This window comes from Pongo pygmaeus, chromosome 2 (assembly GCF_028885625.2).
Source record: "Pongo pygmaeus isolate AG05252 chromosome 2, NHGRI_mPonPyg2-v2.0_pri, whole genome shotgun sequence".
Taxonomy (NCBI): domain Eukaryota; kingdom Metazoa; phylum Chordata; class Mammalia; order Primates; family Hominidae; genus Pongo; species Pongo pygmaeus.
In genome coordinates this window covers 84,173,381-84,192,216 of record NC_085930.1, presented here as the reverse complement: position 1 = coordinate 84,192,216, position 18,836 = coordinate 84,173,381, and the positions used below count along the sequence as shown (strand labels likewise).

Genomic DNA, 18,836 nt, shown 5'->3' with positions numbered 1-18,836 from the left:
CAGGGAAGTCGAGGCTGCAGTGACCTGTGATCAGGCCACTGCACTCCAGCCAAGGGAACACAGCGAGACTCCATCTCAAAAAATAATAATAATAATGAATTTTTTTTTTTTGAGATGGAGTCTCACCCTGTCGCCCAGGCTGAAGTGCAGTGGCGTGATCTCGGCTCACTGTAACCTCTGCCTCCCAGGTTCAAGCAATTTTCCTGCCTCAGCCTCCCGAGTAGCTGGGACTACAGGCATATGCCGCTATGCCCAGCTCATTTTTTGTATTTTAGTAGAGATGGGGTTTCACCTTGTTGCCCTGGCTGATCGCAAACTCCTGAGCTCAGGCAATCCACCCGACTCAGCCTCCCAAAGTGCCGGGATTATAGGCATGAGCTACCGCGCCCAGCTAATAATGAATTTTTTAAAAAAACAGCATAATAAAATTTTAAATGGACATTAATGTTAGTTATTTAGCCTTGGAAATCCAAATCTGATCGATTGTGACCCTCTTTTTTTTTTTTTTTTTTTTTTGAGATAGAGTCTGTCTCTGTTGCCCAGGCTGGAGTGCAGTGGCACAATCTTGTCTCACTGCAACCTCTGCCTCCCAGGTTCAAGCAATGCTCGTGCCTCAGCCTCCTGAGTAGCTAGGATTACAGATGCCTGCTACTACACCTGGCTAATTTTTGTATTTTTAGTAGAGACAGGGTTACACCTTGTTGGCCAGGCTGGTCTCAAATTCCTGACCTCCTGATCCGCCCATGTTGGCCTCCCAAAGTGCTGGGATTACAGATAGGAGTCACCATGCCTGGCCTGTGACCCTTTAATAAATAGCACACAACTGATTTTTCTCTACAAAAAGCGGACATGTTCACTGCAGAAAATTGTGAAACAGAGATAATAGCAGCAGAAGAAAGATGACTTACACCTGCATCATTGAGAGATCACTAGCACCAAAAATTATGGCTCATGTCTTTATTATTCATTTATATGTCTACCATCCAATTCAAATATGTATATGCATAAATGTGCATATAAAATTTATAAAATAAATGGCATCATCCTGTTCATACTAACATAAAATAGAAACCTAATGGTATGTGCTTGTGGCTCATGCCTATAATTCCAGCATTTTGGGAGGCCAAGGTGGGCGGATCTCTTGAGGTCAGAAGTTTGAGAACAGCCTGGCCAACATGGCAAAACCCCGTCTCTACTAAAAGTACAAAAATTAGCCGGGTGTGGTGGCGTGTGCCTGTAATCCCTCGCTTGGGTGACAAAGCGAGACTCCATCTCAAAAAAAAAAACAAACAAAAAACCCCCAACAACCTAATGGTGTGTGCTTGTCAACTATGTCGCAATTAACATCTTTTGAACAGTTCAAAGTTCTCCTAAAGTGATTCACACTTACCTTCCGAGGCTTCACCTTGTCTTGTATATCATATTGGCCAATTCCCTTATAGCTGATTCCAAGCCACCAAGGAAGTCCTTGCTTATCCTAGAAGATGAAAAAGCATGAGAACCAAGACCTAGCTGTTAACTCTTCTAGAAGTGAATAAAATTTACCAATTTCACCTCTTTTTTTTTTTTTTTTTTGAGACGGAGTCTCATTCTCTCACCAGGTTGGAGTGCAGTGGCATGATCTTATCTCACTGCAATCTCTGCCTCTGGGTTTGAGCAATTCCCCTGCCTCAGCCTCCCTAGTAGCTGGGATTACAGGTGTGTACCACCATGTCTGGCTAATTTTTTGTATTTTAGTAATGGGGTTTCACTATGTTGGCTAGGATGGTCTCGATCTCCTGACCTCATGATCCGCCCACCTCGGCCTCCCAAAGCGGTGGGATCACAGGTGTGAGCCACTGCACCCAGCAATTTCACCTCTTAACAAGTATCAGCAAGTCAAAATAAAGCTGTCTTGATCAACAAAACATTTAACCTAACTTGTTATTAAAACACCTACTTGGAGTTTCTTCAAATAAAATCTTTTAAGTTGAAATAGTCCAGTACTGTTAATACCATCAAAAACAGTAAAGCATTACTGTTTTGATTAAACAGTTGAAGCAAACAAATAAAATGTAAGTAATTCAACTAAGAATTAATCCAGTAAAAAGCCAGTTATCCATTAAAAAAAAAAAAAGGCTCTTTGTCTCTTAATTAGTAACCAGTTATAAAAGGTTGGGGACATTTCCAAAGAATTACAAAGATGAGAAAAGTGGTTCCAATTCCTGATGTTTATAAAACAATTAACAATGAACATGGGAATATCGAAAACCCTTTTGGAGAACTGTACAATTCAATGACAGGATGTTTGAATAATTGGTTTGAGGTACATATGGAGAGGTGAGTAATATTGTTTTCATAAATTTATATTTTATGTTTTGCCAAAGCAAAGAATATACTGACACAGGAAAAGGAAAATTTAGGCTTAGACAGATACCTATATGCAAACCAGAGTCAGCAGAAATTAAAGTTAAATTGGAGGCCAGGCATGGTGGTTCATGCCTGTAATTCCAGCAATTTGGGAGCCCGAGGCAGGTGGATCACCTGAGGTCAGGAGTTCAAGACCAGCCTGGCCAACATGGTGAAACCCCATCTCCACTAAAAATACAAAAAATGAGCCAGGTGTGGTTGTGTGTGCCTGTGATCCCAGATACTCTGTGGACTGAGGCAGGAGAATTGCTCAAACCCAGGAGGCAGAGGTTGCAGTGAGCTGAGATCACACCACTAAAACAAACAACAAAAAAAGTTAAATTGGTACCGATTTTTAGCACAGGTATTCTCATAATGTAAATTTTCTAATTCCTCATCATTTTGAATTGTATAGAGATATGAACATTATCATAACACGAAAAGCCAATCAAGAACTGATCAATTATAAAATTATTTCTCTTCCAAACAAGACACCCTTAACACTTTCATCTCATCATCTCAAAATATGTCACTCTCCCTGCTTATAAACATCTGAAAATACTTTTCATCATCTCAAAATATTTGTCAATCTCTCCCTGCTTATAAAACATCTGAAAATACAGTGTATGTAATACACTGATTGAAACATGGTATTGCAAATCCTGTAAAAATTTTAGCATTTTATGAAGCTGTTGAAATAATGCTGGAGACTGCATAATTTTCAAACAAAAGCACTCTCAAATGAAGATCTGGTAGTGCTAGAAAGGTGACCAACTGGAAAAAAGACCAAACAGCAAGCAGAGGTGTTTCAAAAGAGAATGATCTGAACATCTTAGGACGAAGAGAGGTCTTGGAAAAACATTTTAACGTAGCAAGTATTTTGCAGAAATAATGTACTTTATAATTTGCTACAAATGGCAAGATATAATCAGCCTTTTATATAGTATGAAAAAAGCTGGTATTGTGCAATAACTCTCAATCATCATGAAAGCTTTGTTATGTAAAACTATTTACCTTTACTGCATAATAATGGACACCATAAGTTGGTAGAGCTTCTACTATTTTCATATACCTATGGAAAATAAATATGTATCACAATCTTATTAAAAAGTTAGAGGACCCTTTTGGGAAAAGTCATTTAAAGAAACACCACGTTTCTACTTTCCTTATTATAAGAATAATTAATATGGTTCACTCAGGTAGAAACAGAATAAACCATTTTGGGGAGTAATATATTTTAGCTTATCCAAATGTTAGGAAAATGCTAATAGAAACTCAATTTCAAAAAGCTATAGAAAATGTTACTTTCCACACATTCAAATGTTTATGGATTAGGAATGTACCATATTATAAACTCCACTTGCAAGTATTTTTTAAAGTAAGCCTCTAATGATGCAAGCAATGGGCACCAACTTTTGGGTCATACTCATAAGTTAAACAATAAAGCTATTCCACATATTGCTTGTGGTAGAGGTTAAATAACTAGAAACATCTGTCAAAACTCCTAGAAGTTTATACTTTAAAACTATGAATTATGGTATGTAAACCTGACTTAAAAAATATGTCCTCCCAGGCCAGGCGTGGTGGCTCACGTCTGTAATTCCAGCACTTTGGGAGGCCGAGGCAGGTGGATCACCTGGGGTCAGGAGTTCAAGACCAGCCTGGCCAACATGGTGAAACCCCGTCTCTACTAAAAATACAAAAAATTAGCTGGGCGTGGTGGTGGGCGCCTGTAAGCTGAGACAGGAGAATTGCTTGAATTCAGGAGGTGGAAGTTGCAGTGAGCCGAGATTGCACTATTGCACTCCAGCCTGGGCGACAGAGCGAGAATCTGTCAAAAAAAAAAAAAAAAAAAAAAAAAAAAAGTCCCCCAGAATAAAAATTAAAGCAACAATGCCGCTACTTGCTATTTTTAATTCAGTAGTGTTTATTGTATACCTTTAAGGCTTTGGAGTGGACTAAATTGTGTAATGCTTCTCTCTGCCCTCAAGGAACTGAGGCTCCTGTTTTAACGCAAGTAGACTTTTTAATGACATTTTGATGATCAATTTCTCCAGGAACTGTAATCAATAATTTGATAAATTTTTTAAAAGTAAATGGCCTGCATGTAAATGAATATAAGAGGTTCAATGTGTCAAGGTCATGCAGCAACTAAACTGCACAGCCAGAATTCTAACAAAATGAGTCGGACTCCACATCCTAGAGCCTTAACTACCAAATGAAACCGTCTCTTAGATGAAGCCACACAATAATGATCAGGGGAAAGAATAAGACTCTGCATTTAAGCATGGGTACTTTTTTTTTTTAATTGCTTTTTTAGGTTCCAGGGTACATGTGCAGGATGTGCAGGTTTGCTACATAGGTAAATGTGTGCCATGGTGATTTGCTGCACCTAACAACCCATCACCTAGAGATTAGGGCCAGCATGCATTAGTAGTTTTCCCTAATGCTCTCTCCCACCCCAGCCCTCTCCTGACAGGCCCCAGTGTTGTTCCCCTCCCGGTGTCCATGTATTCTCATTGTTCAGCTCCGACTTATAAGTGAGAGTAGGTGGTATTTGGTTTTCTGTTCCTGCATTAGTTTGCTGAGGATAATGGCTTCCAACTTCATACATGTCCCTGCAAAGGACATGATCTCGTTCCTTTTTATGGCTACATAGTATTCCATGGTGTGTATGTACCACATTTTCTTTATCCAGTCTATCATTGATGGGCATTTGGGTTGATTCCATGTCTTAAGCTTGGGAACTTTGTAATATACAGTCATGCATTGCTTAACAATGAAGATACATTCTGAGAATTGTATTGTTAGGTGATTCTGTCCTTGTGCACACATCATGGAGTGCACTTACACAAACCCAGATGATAGAGCCTACTACACAGTTAGGCTGTATGGTATGGCCTATTGCTCCTAGGCTACCAACCTGTACAGCATGTTACTGGGCTGAAATACTATAGGCAATTATAATACAGTGGTAAGTATTTGAGTATCTAAACATAGAAAAGATACAGTAACAATATGGCTTTATAATCCTATGGGTCCACCATTGTATATGCGGACAGAAATGGTACATGACCGTACTCACTAGTTTACCCTAATACCCTTAATGGAAATCGTCACTACTTCTTTTCACTTTTCAATTCAGAAAACAGGCCCAATGAATTAAAATGTCAAGGATCCAACTTCAGGATGCTAACTTCTGATTTCTGCTGCAAAGATAACAGAAGGTGTGTTTTGATAAAAACGAGATTAGAGGTTGGGCTCAGTGGCCCATGTCTGTAATTCCAGCATTTTGGGAGGCCAAGTTGGGCAGATCATTTGAAGTCAAGAGTATGAGACCAGCCAGGCCAACATGGGGAAACCCTGTCTCTACTAAAACTACATAAATTAGCTGGGCATGGTCGCATGCCCCTGTATCATCCCAGCTACTCAGGAGCCTGAGGCACGAAAATCGCTTGAACCCAGGGGGCGGAGATTGCAGTGAGATGAGATCGCATCACTGTACTCCAGCCTGGGTGACAGAGCAAGACTCTGTCTCAAAAAGAGAGATTAGAGCAAAGAAGTAGGAGTGTGAGGAAAATTTACAATCTCCAAGTCCTTATTTCAGTTTTCACAGGCATAGAAATAACTTTAAAAGTTTAGTGTAGCAACTTTTTTTTTTTTTTTGAGACGGAGTTTCTTTATTGTCACCTGGCTGGAGTGCAATGGTGCAATCACGGCTCACTGCAATCTCTGCCTCCCTGGTTCAAGCAATTCTCCTGCCTCAGCTTCTCGAGTAGCTGGGATTACAGGCGGCTGCCAACATGCCTGGCTAATTTTTGTATTTTTAGTAGAGATGGGGTTTCACCATGTTGGCCAGGTTGGTGTCGAACCCCTGACCTCAGGTGATCCGCCAACCTCAGCCTCTCAAGTGCTGGGATTACAAGCATGAGCCACTGTGCTGGCCTGTTCTTAATAATGGGTGGTAACTCTATAAGTTACAAAATGTAGAAATACATTACAATGGCTTGTTCTTAGTAGTATGAAGAAACATTATCTAACACCAATATACTATACACTAGACTCAAAGTAGAGTTACAAACTGGGGGACAAAACATGGCCTCTAGATAGGTTTTATTTGGCTAACATTGCATTAAATTTTCTTTAAATTACTTCCCAATGAGATAAGATTTAAAAATCTGAATTTCCAGCTTCTCTTGGAAAACAAAGGATCTGGCAACATTATGCCTGAATTCTAAAGCTGAGTAACCTTGCCTCTACTCAGGATGAAAGCTCACCTGTTTACCACAGTCCCCACCATTCCCTATTGCCCTACATCTGTCCTACATTTCTCATTTTTTTACCTGCCTGACACTGGTAGGTATCTGAGTTGGTGACACCAATGTACAGAATGACCCAAGACATTTTCTAATTCACAGTAAGATATTTCTAACCAGATAAGGACTATGTTCACAAAAACTACACAACAGAAATCAAGTGACACCTTCAAATGAGAGATATTAAAATTATATCTAAGCAAAAGGAAAGATACTTACTGAACCACAGCTTGACCCCGAGTGAGACCTTTGATTTTCAAATAATGCTCAATTACCCTGTCCTCACTGTAAAACAAAGAAATGAGAAGGATTGCAATGCATGATTATCTGAGGTACAGGCATAGTTTCCACATTATCAGGTGGCTGTCAGGAAACTTGAGAGAGAAAGCCTTCACCAACTTGTTTGGTAGATAGAGTTTGGCTTTTGTTTCTGTAGGAGACAGATTCCTGAACTTCAGACATTTGACTGCCTCCATTATCATCTTTAACTTATATTTTATGTAGCATATTTATATAATGTATATATTACTACCTTTAAAACTTAAAGTGCACGGCCAAGCGTGGTGGCTTACACCTGTAATCCCAGCACTTTAGGAGGCTGAGGGGATCACGAGGTCAGGAGATTGAGACCATTCTGGCTAACACAGTGAAACCCCATCTCTACTAAAAATACAAAAAATTAGCTGAGTGTTGTGGCATGTGCCTGTAGTCCCAGCTACTCGGGAGGCTGAGGCAGGAGAATTGCTTGAACCTGGGAGGTGGAGATTGCAATGAGCCGAGATTGAGCCATTGCACTCCAGCCTAGCTGACAAGAGTGAAAATCCATCTCAAAAAAAAAAAAAAAAAAAAAAAAAGACTTAAAGCGCAGTGGCTCATACCTGTATTCCCAGCACTTTGGGAAGTTGAGGCAGGCAGATCACCTGAGGTCAGGAGTTTGAGGCCAGCCTGGCCAACATGGTGAAACCTCGTCTCTACTAAAAATACAAAATTAGCTGGTTGTGGTGGCGCATGCCTGTAATCCCAGCTACTTAGGAGGCTGAGGCACGAGAATCACTTGAACCCAGGAGGTGGAGGTTGCAGTGAGCCAAGATTGCACCATTGCACTCCAGCCTGGGCAACAAGAGCAAAACTCCATCACAAAAACAAAAAATAAACAAAAAACTTAATTTACTAGAAAAGGAAACAATATCAATTTCTCAAAAGGGAAATGATCTTTTGCCATAATTGGATGGAATATAATACATATAAAATAATGATATCAAATGTTAGCTGTAGAACATTATTGAAGAAATTTTGAGCCAAAGGCCTATCCTCTCTTTGGTTAAAACAGGGAGATCAGCAAGTGTTAGGCATTAAAGACTTTCTCATTGAATGATTCAGAAAGATTTTAAAAGAATTTAAACTGCTTCTGAGTCTGTGCGCAATCTAAAATACTCTACTATCACCACTTACAGACATGTTGCTTTAGGAGAAAACCCTTTTATTGCCCTAGAGTAAAACCTGTTGACTAGAAAGTAAATCTCAAGTATAACCTGGAAGATGAAGTATTTCTATCTCCATATGATTAGTTGTCATTAGTAATGTCTTTTTTTTAAATTAAAAAACTATCAAGGCTGGGTGCAGTGGCTCACATATGTAATCTCAGCACTTTGGGAGGCCGAGGCAGGCGGATCACGAGGTCAGGAGTTCGAGACCAGCCTGGCCAACATAGTGAAACACCTTCTCTACTGAAGATACAAAACATTAGCTGGGCATCGTACCGTGTGCCTGTAATCCCAGCTATTCGGGAGGCTGAGGCAGGAGAATTGCTTGAACCTAGGAGGCGGAGGTTGCAGTGAGCGGAGATTGTGCCATTATACTCCAGCCTGGGCGACAGGGGGAGACTCCGTCTCAAAAAAAATAAAAAATAAAAATAAATAAAACTATCGCGCTTGGCCGGGCCCGGTGGCTCACGCCTGTAATCCCAGCATTGTGGGAGGCTGAGGCGGGTAGATTGCCTGAGGGCAGGAGTTTGAGACCAGCCTGATCAACATGGTGAAATCCCGACTCTACTAAAAATACAAAAATTAGCCGAGCCTGGTGAAGGGTGCCTGTAATCCTCGCTACTCGGGAAGCTGAGGCACAAGAATCACTTGAACCAGGGAGGTGGAGGTTGCAGTGAGTCGAGTTCATGCTGCCACTGCACTCCAGCCTAGGCAACAGAGCAAGACTCTGTCTCAAAAAAACAAAACAAAACAAAACAAACCTATCACTTGAAAATGACATGGCTAGAAGTTTCCAGAGTCAAGATGCTATGTAGCCTCAGTACTTACTTTCACTATATATTTGGGAATATACTTCCAACTTCATACCAAACGTCTCAATATTGAATATCTATTTTGTAAACTTTATTTTGTAACATTTTAGTGGAAAGAAAAATCATCTTGAGGATTCAGACTGAAACCAAGGAAATATATTTAACAAGAATATAAGTATTTTAAGGGAAAATGTAATTTAGAAAAAAATGTGGTATGAAAATGGATACTATGGATTCATTAAAGTACAAACAACTAAACCAACTCAATATATACAATATCTAGCTGTAGTAGAAACCTCTGTTCATTATGAAAATCTCTGATCCAAGGAAATCTGTATTTTATAACACTTATATTGCATTCTGCTAGATTAAAGCTGCATTACACAGTGACTGCACACATATTGAATATTACATGTTCACCTAGGAGCATACTCTACGACATTTTACGCACTTGACAGAAACATCAGCCAGCTGCTCTTTGCAAATGACTGCAAGACACGTCTTGATACAATGATCTCCAGTAAGCTTCAAGTAGATCCTTTCACTGAAAGGATCAAGGTCTACCTATGGTTACTTTATACAATTGATTGGCAATTCGATATTTTTCTCACTTATATTTCTTTTAATGCCCTGAAAAGCATGCAGTTCTGAAGTTCTGAATGGAGGCTATGAGAATGGGTCACCTGTTATGTGGATTTGGCTTACCAGTAGGCAAGGGATGGATGCTCCTGAAGAGTTTTGGTTGGAAAGGCTGGTAATGTCTTTAAATCTTTCCTGGCATTTTCATCACTAAAAAGAAACGGAATACGGTAATGTCAGGTACTGTTATCCAAAAAATTATGCAAGCCGGTCACCAAATGAATGAGATTAAAAAAATAACTATTTACAGCATGTTGGAGCCAACAAACACATCGTTATGGACTCTAACTAGAAGCAGCCCCCAAATTTAACAACTGAGTTATATGATGAGATGTTGAAGTTTGTAATATTTTTTGCATGTGTCTATTTTACACATAACTGATTATAAATGTACATTTTTCACATTGTATTTTTACAGAATATTCTTCACATTTCATTATCCACTTTCTCCACGTTCCTACAGTATCTTACTAATCATCTTTAGTGGCTACATAATATTCATCATGGTGGAATACTGGTTACCATGAAACCATTCACATAACATCACCAATTTTTCATAATAGATATCATTGCAATGAAAAGGTTTATGTAGTCTTTTATATTACTCTTCTGTTACCTCCTTACAACTCTCTGAAATATAGAAGACCAACTCAACCATCTGTAGAAATCTCTTGAATAGAAGATGACTGGAAAACATGTTTCTAATGAAACCCAAGGTATCTCTTAAGTCACATTAAGTGAACTAAAATGTACCTCATGTAAGGTTAGCTATTATCTAATTATAAAACAGCAAAATTCTAGTTGTCAAGAGAAAGGTGTGGTCTTTACAGAACTTTAAAAAAGGGAGAACAGGCCGGACACAGTGGCTCACGCCTGTAATCCCAGAACTTTGGGAGGCCAAGGCGGGCGGATCACGAGCTCAGGAGATTGAGACCATCCTGGCTAACACGGTGAAACCCTGTCTCTACTAAAAACACACACACACACACACACACAAAATTAGCCAGGTTTGGTGGCGGGTGCCTATAGTCCCAGCTACTTGGGAGGCTGAGGCTGGAGAATGGCATGAACCTGGGAGGCACAGCTTGCAGTGAGCCGAGATCATGCCACTGCACTCCAGCCTTGGCGACAGAGCGAGACTCCGTCTCAAAAAAAAAAAAAAAAAAAAAGGGGGAGAGCAGGTAATACTACCCAGTCATAGTTGGTTATGAGAGAAAATAACTGCTGAGTATTTAACGATATAATCTATGAGGAAATGAACATGATTATCTGAGCCTATTAGAGGGTAGCTACTCAAAATTCTGATCAAACTGGTGTTCATCAAACAGCATAATGCTAACTCTGCCTACCTTCCACTTCTTCCTGTCTTTACCACCAGCTACCCTTCGATGAAAGGCTCCCAAGTGCCAGATACCATGCAACACACTTCTTGGGCATTATGTACCTCATGTAAGGCTCACCACAAGTACTCTCATGCAGTAGACACTATTATTATCTATTTAAGTAGAGGAGTCCCCCAGCTGGAGGACCAAGCATTGAACCATTCCTTGTTGCTATTACATATCAAAGCCAGGGTTGTGGCCTTTCCTACAGGTGAAAGATCTAGCTTTCCAAATTACTACAGGAAATAAAAAGTCACTTGGCTCCTGTTCTTACATAAGAATAAATCTCTCTATTCATTTGAAATCTGAGAGTTATAGCTTAACCACATTGACAATCTTGGGAAACTGGTTTGTGCTTCCTGAAAATCAAAATATACCACAATCCAATTCATTCATATTAAAGGTCAACTGTCAACTCCCAGTATATTTATTTTTCTTAATAATCTCTTTTATGTTCTGTCTGGCATACCACATTTACTTTTTTTTTTTTTTCAAACCTAAAACTGTCAGATACCTTTACTTCTAAATTGTGATTTTTTTTTTAATGAAGGGCAAATGCATGCATATATTCAAAAATGATAAATTCAGGACAACATCGTGTTATGAAATCATCCCCATCAACCACATGCATGTTGTTATTTCTGGATCCAGGTGAACCATAGGCTATGTGTCAAGAACCCAGTCTAGCATTCACTTACTTGGACTACAGTTAATTTTGTGGCAATGGAGACCTCACTAGATCAGAAGTTGCTATTTATCATAAATTTATTTATTCAGTTAACAAAAACATGTAGAACGAGTGTCATATGATGGAATTGTTTTTAACTCATACAAATGCAGTCAGCCAAAAGGGAAAGGAGAATAGGGAAAGAAGTGAGGGAGAAATTTTATCTGTCATTCCATTCAATAAGCTCATGGTTGAGAGTAAGTACAAAACAGGTGACTTGAAGCTGTTGTCCTTCGTCCTATGTCCCTCAAAGCACAAGTATCTCACGACACTGAGATTTTTCCAGCATTCAGGCATTTAATACATGTCTGCTAAACTCAAGTAGTCTTTATATCTAGTGCCTAAAGAAATAGCTGTGTGTTTCAACTGGAGAAAAATACCACCTGTGTTGGATTTATTGAAAGATGAAGCTTAGTCTTCAGCATATCATTTTCCCAACAATTTTCAAGAGTAATTTGAACTATACACAATCAGAATCTACTCCAGTTATAAGATGTTATTTGTTTAGAAATTCTGGCTGAATAAATCAATAAATTACTAAAGGTTAATCATGAGCCAGTATCTGAGATAATGATGAATATTCATTCATTAATACCTTTTTTTGAGTACTAATCAATCATTGAGAAGCGAGTAAAATGTGCATTAATAAAGAAGTGGATTAGGATCATTTTAAGGAGAGTTTAGACTACCTCGAAAAAAAGTATTCTTAACCGGGTGCAGTGGCTCAGCCTATAATCCCAGAACTTTAGGAGGCCAAGGCGGGAGGATCACCTGAGGTCAGGAGTTCGAGACCAGCCTGACCAACATGTGAAATCCCGTCTCTACTAAAAATACAAAAATTAGCCGGGCATGGTGGCAGCCACCTGTAATCCCAGCTACTCGGGAGGCTGAGGCAGGAGAATCGCTTGAACCCAGGAGGCGGAGGTTGCATTGAGCCGAGATCGCACCATTGCACTCCAGCCTGGGGTACAAAAGCGAGACTTCGTCTCAAAAAAAAAAGAAAAAGAAAGAAAGTATTCTTAAAAAGATGGAGCACAGAAGATTTTTAGGCACTGAAACTATTCTATATGATACTGTAATGGTGGATATATGACATTATGCATTTGACAAACCTGTAGAAATGTACAACACAAAGAGTGAACACTAATTTGGTTATAGACTTTTGCAACAAATGTACCACACTAATGCAAGATGTTAATAATAGGGGAAACAGTGAAGGTGGGGAGAGGGGGTATAAAGGAACTCTCTGTACTTTTCATTCAGTTCTTCTGTAAATCTAAAACTGCTCCAAAAAATGTTTATTAAGAAAAAAGAAGAAATATACTTTAGATTAGTGGTTCTCAACGTGGGCAGTTTTGCCTCTCAGGGGACATTTAGCAATGTTTGAAAGCATTTTTGATAGTCACAACTGAGGAAGGAGATGTTACTGGCTTCTACTGGGTAGTTCCTGTAACGCACAGGACAGCCCTCAACAACAAAGGATGATCCTGCCCAAAATGTCAATAGCGCTGAGATTGAGAAACCCTGCCTTCAATTCTACCCTAATACTCTACAAACCATATCTTTTAGACTTACAGAATTTTTCTCCTATGTCACTCTGAATATTAGACATCTCAGATACAAATATCTAATAGAGGCCAAGTGAGACAGGCATTAGAAAATCAAGTGGCTAAGCGAGCTGAGAAATGTAAGTCAAACTCACCATTAGACCTGGGGACACTGAGATACGGTGTGAACTATGAAGAGAGGAGAACATTGCCCATGTTTCATATAAGATACAGATTTGGCTGTGTGTGATGGAGATCAAAACTTTAGTTAATTTCTCTTCACATAAGTCAGAGCTGGCTGGGCATGGTGGCTCATGCCTATAATTCCAACACTTTGGGAGACTGAGGTGGGAGGATCACTTGAGCCCAGGAGTTGGAGACCAACCTGGGCAACACAGTGAGACCTTGTTTCTACAAGAAATTTTTAAAAAATTAGCCAGGTGTCATGGCATGTGCCTGTGGTTTCGGCTACTTGGGAGGCTGAAGTAGACCACTGGAGTCCAGGAGTTCAAGTCTCTAGTGAGTTATGATCACACCAATATGTTACAGCCTGGGCAACAGAGTGAGACTCTCTTGTTAGAAAAAAAAAAAAAAAAAAAAAGAATGGAGAGAAGATGCCTTCTCAGTTTCTTGGTTTCTAGTTTCAGATAATCAGATAATTTGCTAACTGCAAATTGTCAGTAGTGATTGATTAAAGCAGACAAGTAATTTAGGCAAATTACTTGTCTTGCTGCTTGTGGAATCTTGACTATCCCTCAAAATCAAGTTTTTTTTGTTTGTTTGTTTTTTTTTTTTGAAGCTGGGTCTTGCTCTGTTGCCCAGGCTGGAGTGCAGTGGCTCAATCATGGCTCACTGCAGCCTCAACCTCCAGGGCTCAAGTGATCCTCCTCCCTCAGCCTTCCAAGTAGCTAGAATCACAGCTGCGTGCCACTATGTCTGGCTAATTTTTTAATTTTTCATAGAGATGGTGTCTCACTATGTTGACCTGGCTGATCTCAAACTCCTGGCCTCCAGCAATCCTCCTGCCTTAGCTTCCCAAAGTGCTGGGATTACAAACACGAGCCACCATGGCCAGCCCCCAAAATTACATTCTCAGGGAAGAACATGGCCTTATTTCTTCACATTAGAAAAGGCTCCTGTTAATCCTCCAAATCTGGTCATTTGTACTATTGTAAAATATCCCTTCTGAACATATAACATTGCTTTCCTATAAGAACCTGTTTAATATAGGAATTTTCCAGCAAGCCATCACCGATATTTGAAGTGGCTGAGCTGTGGACGTGACTATAACACTAAAAGAGAAAGCCAGCAGAATAATCGAAAGATGACTGAGACAGATAGCTTGGCAGAAAAATGGGTTAAACTCTTCAACAAGCAGTATATAGAAGTAGAAATCCAAATGGCCAACAGAAAAAAAGTGTTCATCTTCATAAGTTATCAAGGAAATGCAAATTAAATCCTCAATTAATTATCAATACACAATGGAGTCTCACTCTGTCACCAGGCTGCAGTGCAGTCGTGCGATCTTGTTTGGTCCTAAACAAGGACCTGGGTTCAAGTGATTCTCCTGCCTCAGCCTCCGGAGTAGCTGGGACTACAGGTGTACGCCACCATGCCTGGCTACTTTTTGTATTTTCAGTAGAGACAGGGTTTCACCATGTTGATCAGGAAGGTCTCTATCTCTTAACCTCATGATCAAGAGATAGACCGCACCCGGCCAGACTATCAAACTTTTTTTTTTTTTTGATATGGAGTCTCGCTCTGTCACCCAGGCTGGAGTGCAGTGGTGCGATCTTGGCTCACTGCAACCTCTACCTCCCAGGTTCAAGCAATTCTCTGCCTCAGCTTCCCGAGTAGCTGGGATTACAGGCGCCCGCTGCCACGCCTGGCTATTTTTTTTGTATTTTTAGTAGAGATGGGGTTTCACCAAGTTGGCCAGGCTGATCTTGAACTCCTGACCTCATGATCCACCTTCCTCAGCCTCCCAAAGTGCTGGGATTACAGGCATGAGCCACCGCGTCTGGCGACTATCAAACTTTTAAAACTCCAGCAAGATCTAGTTTATATGGAGAATGTAGTGCAATAGGAACTCTCATCCATTACTAGTAAGAGTGTCAATCGGTACAATCATTTTGGAAATTTGCATACCCTATAACCCAGTAATCCTCTGCTAGGTATATTCCCTAGAGAAACTTATATACAAGAATAAGATTTAGGGCCAGGCATGGTGGCTCACGCCTGTAATTCCAGCACTTTGGGAGGCCGAGGTGGGTGGATCACCTGAGGTCAGGAGTTTGAGACCAGTCTGACCAATATGGTGAAACCCCGCCTCTATTAAAAAAATATAAAAATTAGCCAGGCATGGTGGCGGGCACCTGTAATCCCAGCTACTTGGGAGGCTGAGGCAGGAGAATCGCTTGAACCTGGCAGGTGGAGCTTGCAGTGAGTTGAGATCACATCATTGCACCCCAGCCTGGGCGACAGAGCAAGACTGGCTCAGAAAAAAAAAAAAAAAAAAAAAAAAAAATTTACACTAACATTGTTCACACAAAAGAACAACTCAAATATCCCATAACAGTGCAAATGCTTAAACTGTAATGTATTCATATAATAGAATACCATGCAGCAAAGAAAACAGATAACAGCTATACACATCATGAATGTCACACATATTGAGCAAAGATACAAGACACCAAATAAGAAACACAATCACTACTTCATGTACATAAAGGTCCAAAACAAACAAAATGAAACTAGAAAGAATCACACATAGGTGATAAAACTATGAGGAAAGACAAGCACCTAATCTCGTCTCATCTAGGAAGCTAAGTAAGGTTGGGGCTGGTTAGTTCTTGGATGGGAGACAGCCCGGAAATACTGGGTGCTATAGGCTTAACAAAACAAAGGCAAGAAAATATTTACCATACAGTCAGAATGCCCACGAGGAGGAGGGAATTTTATTGGAGGTAGGAAAGTACAATACACAATGTGGGGCAGGAGGCTTCTGGGGTCCTGGCAACATTCCTCACTGGCTGTGATTGTATTGCTGCATCCTTTTTTTCTCCTTTTTTTTTTCTCCGAGACTCTGTCACTCAGGATGGAGTGCAGTGGCACAATCTTGGCTAACTGCAACCTCCGCCTCCTGGGTTTAAGCGATTCTCCTTCCTCAGCCCTCCCAGTAGGTGGGACTACAGGTATGTGCTACCATGCCCAGCTAATTTTTGTATTTTTAGTAGAGACGGGGTTTCGCCATGTTCGCCAGGCTGTTCTCGAACTCCTGACCTCAAGTGATCCGCCTGCCTCCACCTCCCAAAGTGCTGGGATTACAGGCATGAGCCACTGTGCCCAGCCCAGCTGCATCCTTCTAATTTGTTCTTTATATCAATATACATGTTTTATGCATTATTCTATGTGATATAATTCACAACAAAAATGGAATCAAGTATGGCCAGTTGAGTGGATGTGGGGAAAGCCGAAGTTCAAGCTCACTGCCCTGTTATGGGGAGGTGCTGCAATGGTAATGCAAGAGGTTAGAACCTACTGAACCAAAAATGAATCCACTGGGGTGTTAGAAACACTGGCATATTATTCTAGAAGGTTAAGCTCGATCATTTTCAGAGTTTAGGATCAAACAGGATTTCACATTTGAGCGAACTGGCAGTAGCTGAGTGCTTATTTGTTCACCCTCCTGGGGAATTTGTCTGGGAGCCTGAGGCTGCAAGGGATCTATGGAGCTTGTAGGAGCAGCCAGGTCTGGCTTCTGCACAGAAGGCCCCTCCCTGGCCGGCTGGGCAGGAGGCATGATTTATGAGTCAGGATCAACCTCAGAGTTCAGAGGGAGGGCCCAAAAGTAGTAGGGGAGGTGAACAAGCCTCAATCGGGATGTCTCTGCCTTTCACCAGCAATAAATACACTCAACCTGACTGGACATTCCTGACCCTAATGGCAATGGATATGTTATTTTAAAGATGCACTTGACCAGAATTGCCATCAGGGACTGGTTTCTCCGGGTCCTAGCTAGAGAGAATGCCCATAAATCTACATCACTTGCTACTTCTCAGTGACCAAACCAGAAATTGCTTCTCTCCATAATTTCAGCAGGAATTCAGATGTCACAATGAAGAACATGCTTGCATTTTATCTGATTATCTAGGCTGAACTCCTCCCTTAGGCATTCCAGATTCCTATTTCGATAACTTCCCAGAAGGAAGCTGCCCATGACCCTCTATTTAGCCACTACAACTATTTCTGAGGCAACAATTCCTTTCGTTATTCTGAAGCCCCCTTTCACGGGCTGTTTTTCTTTACTGACCCCAAGTACCCTGACGGAATGTGCCAACCCCACTCATTTTTGAGAAAGCCACATGGCTGGCAAAACTGAGGCTACTCTTTGTGTGTGCTGGAGCACTTGTGTGGAAAAAGCCACCCCCAGCAAATGGGTGCACCTGCTTGTGGCTAATTGTGAGCTTGCACACAGCAACAATCAGCCAACTGCTATCAGAGACTGCTGTAGAAGGGAGTGTAGGCAGTTAGCACACTGGGCATGCTAGCACTTCCTAGAGAAAACTAAGACCCTTGCTGTCTATGCTTGGTGTGGTAGCATCCTCCATTTGTAGAACAGCTTTAAAAAAAAAAAAAAAAAAGCCCAAGCCCCAAAGTCGCAAGGAGGTCTCCCTTTGTTGCCCAGGTGGGTTTCAAACCCTTGGGCTCAAGTGATCCTCCCATCTTGGCTTCTCAAAGTACTGGGATTACAGGCATGAACCACCATACCAGCTCCGCATTTCACTTTTCTTCTCCAAGCAAAGCACTTCCTTACCTGAAACCCAAACCAAAGGTGCATAAAAAATGTATGTTAAATATAATATCCAAGTGGAAACAGCTACAGAAGCTTCACTTTCTAAACCTAAGCTGTTTAGAAAGTTAACTTGGGGCTGGGTGCAGTGGCTTACACCTGTAATCCCAGCACTTTGGGAGGCGAGATGGATCACTTGAGCCCAGGAGTTCGAGACCAGCCTGGCCAACATGGCGAAACCTCGTCTCTATGAACAATACAGAAAAATTAGTTGGGCGTAGTGGCACACGCCTGTAGTCCCAGCTACTTGGGAGGATGAGGTGGGAGAATCACCTGAGGCCGGGAGGTCGAGGCTGCAATGAGCTATGATCGCCTACTGCACTCCAGCCTGGGTGACAGAGTGAGACCCTGTCTCAAAAAAAAAAAAAAAAAGATTAACTTGGGTCTGGAGTTCTTTTTTAACCCACACATAATTGTAACTCAAAATCCTTATTTCAGAAATTGTGTATGTGGATGTAAAAAAGCCATAGTTAAGTGTCTATTTGAACACTCAGTAAAGTCTAAAGCTTGTTATTAAGTGTAAATGTACCATACAGCTTATATATCACGAGAAATTAAAAGATCATGACAGGGGCCTCCCAGGATTTGGGCAAGTCATCACAGCTGAGAACTCTATTTAGTACTGTGTCCCATGCAAACCAAAGATTTACCGTTATTAGGAATGGAGCTAATTGGAAACATTTGCCAGT

At 40.8% G+C, this 18,836-nt stretch overlaps 1 protein-coding gene across 4 annotated transcripts in view; it reads right to left on the bottom strand.

The window, feature by feature from the left end:
• FRMD4B (FERM domain containing 4B) overlaps nucleotides 1–18,836 on the bottom strand; it is a 372,375-nt gene that overhangs the window by 45,575 nt on the left and 307,964 nt on the right. For all 4 annotated transcript variants that reach the window (XM_054481543.2, XM_054481540.2, XM_054481542.2 and 1 more), the window contains 4 exons: nucleotides 9,706–9,789; nucleotides 6,924–6,989; nucleotides 3,403–3,460; nucleotides 1,391–1,477 (listed from right to left, as the gene is read on the bottom strand). In XM_054481543.2, the coding sequence (XP_054337518.1) occupies nucleotides 1,391–1,477; nucleotides 3,403–3,460; nucleotides 6,924–6,989; nucleotides 9,706–9,789 (295 nt within the window). The remainder of the gene's footprint in view (nucleotides 1–1,390; nucleotides 1,478–3,402; nucleotides 3,461–6,923; nucleotides 6,990–9,705; nucleotides 9,790–18,836) is intronic.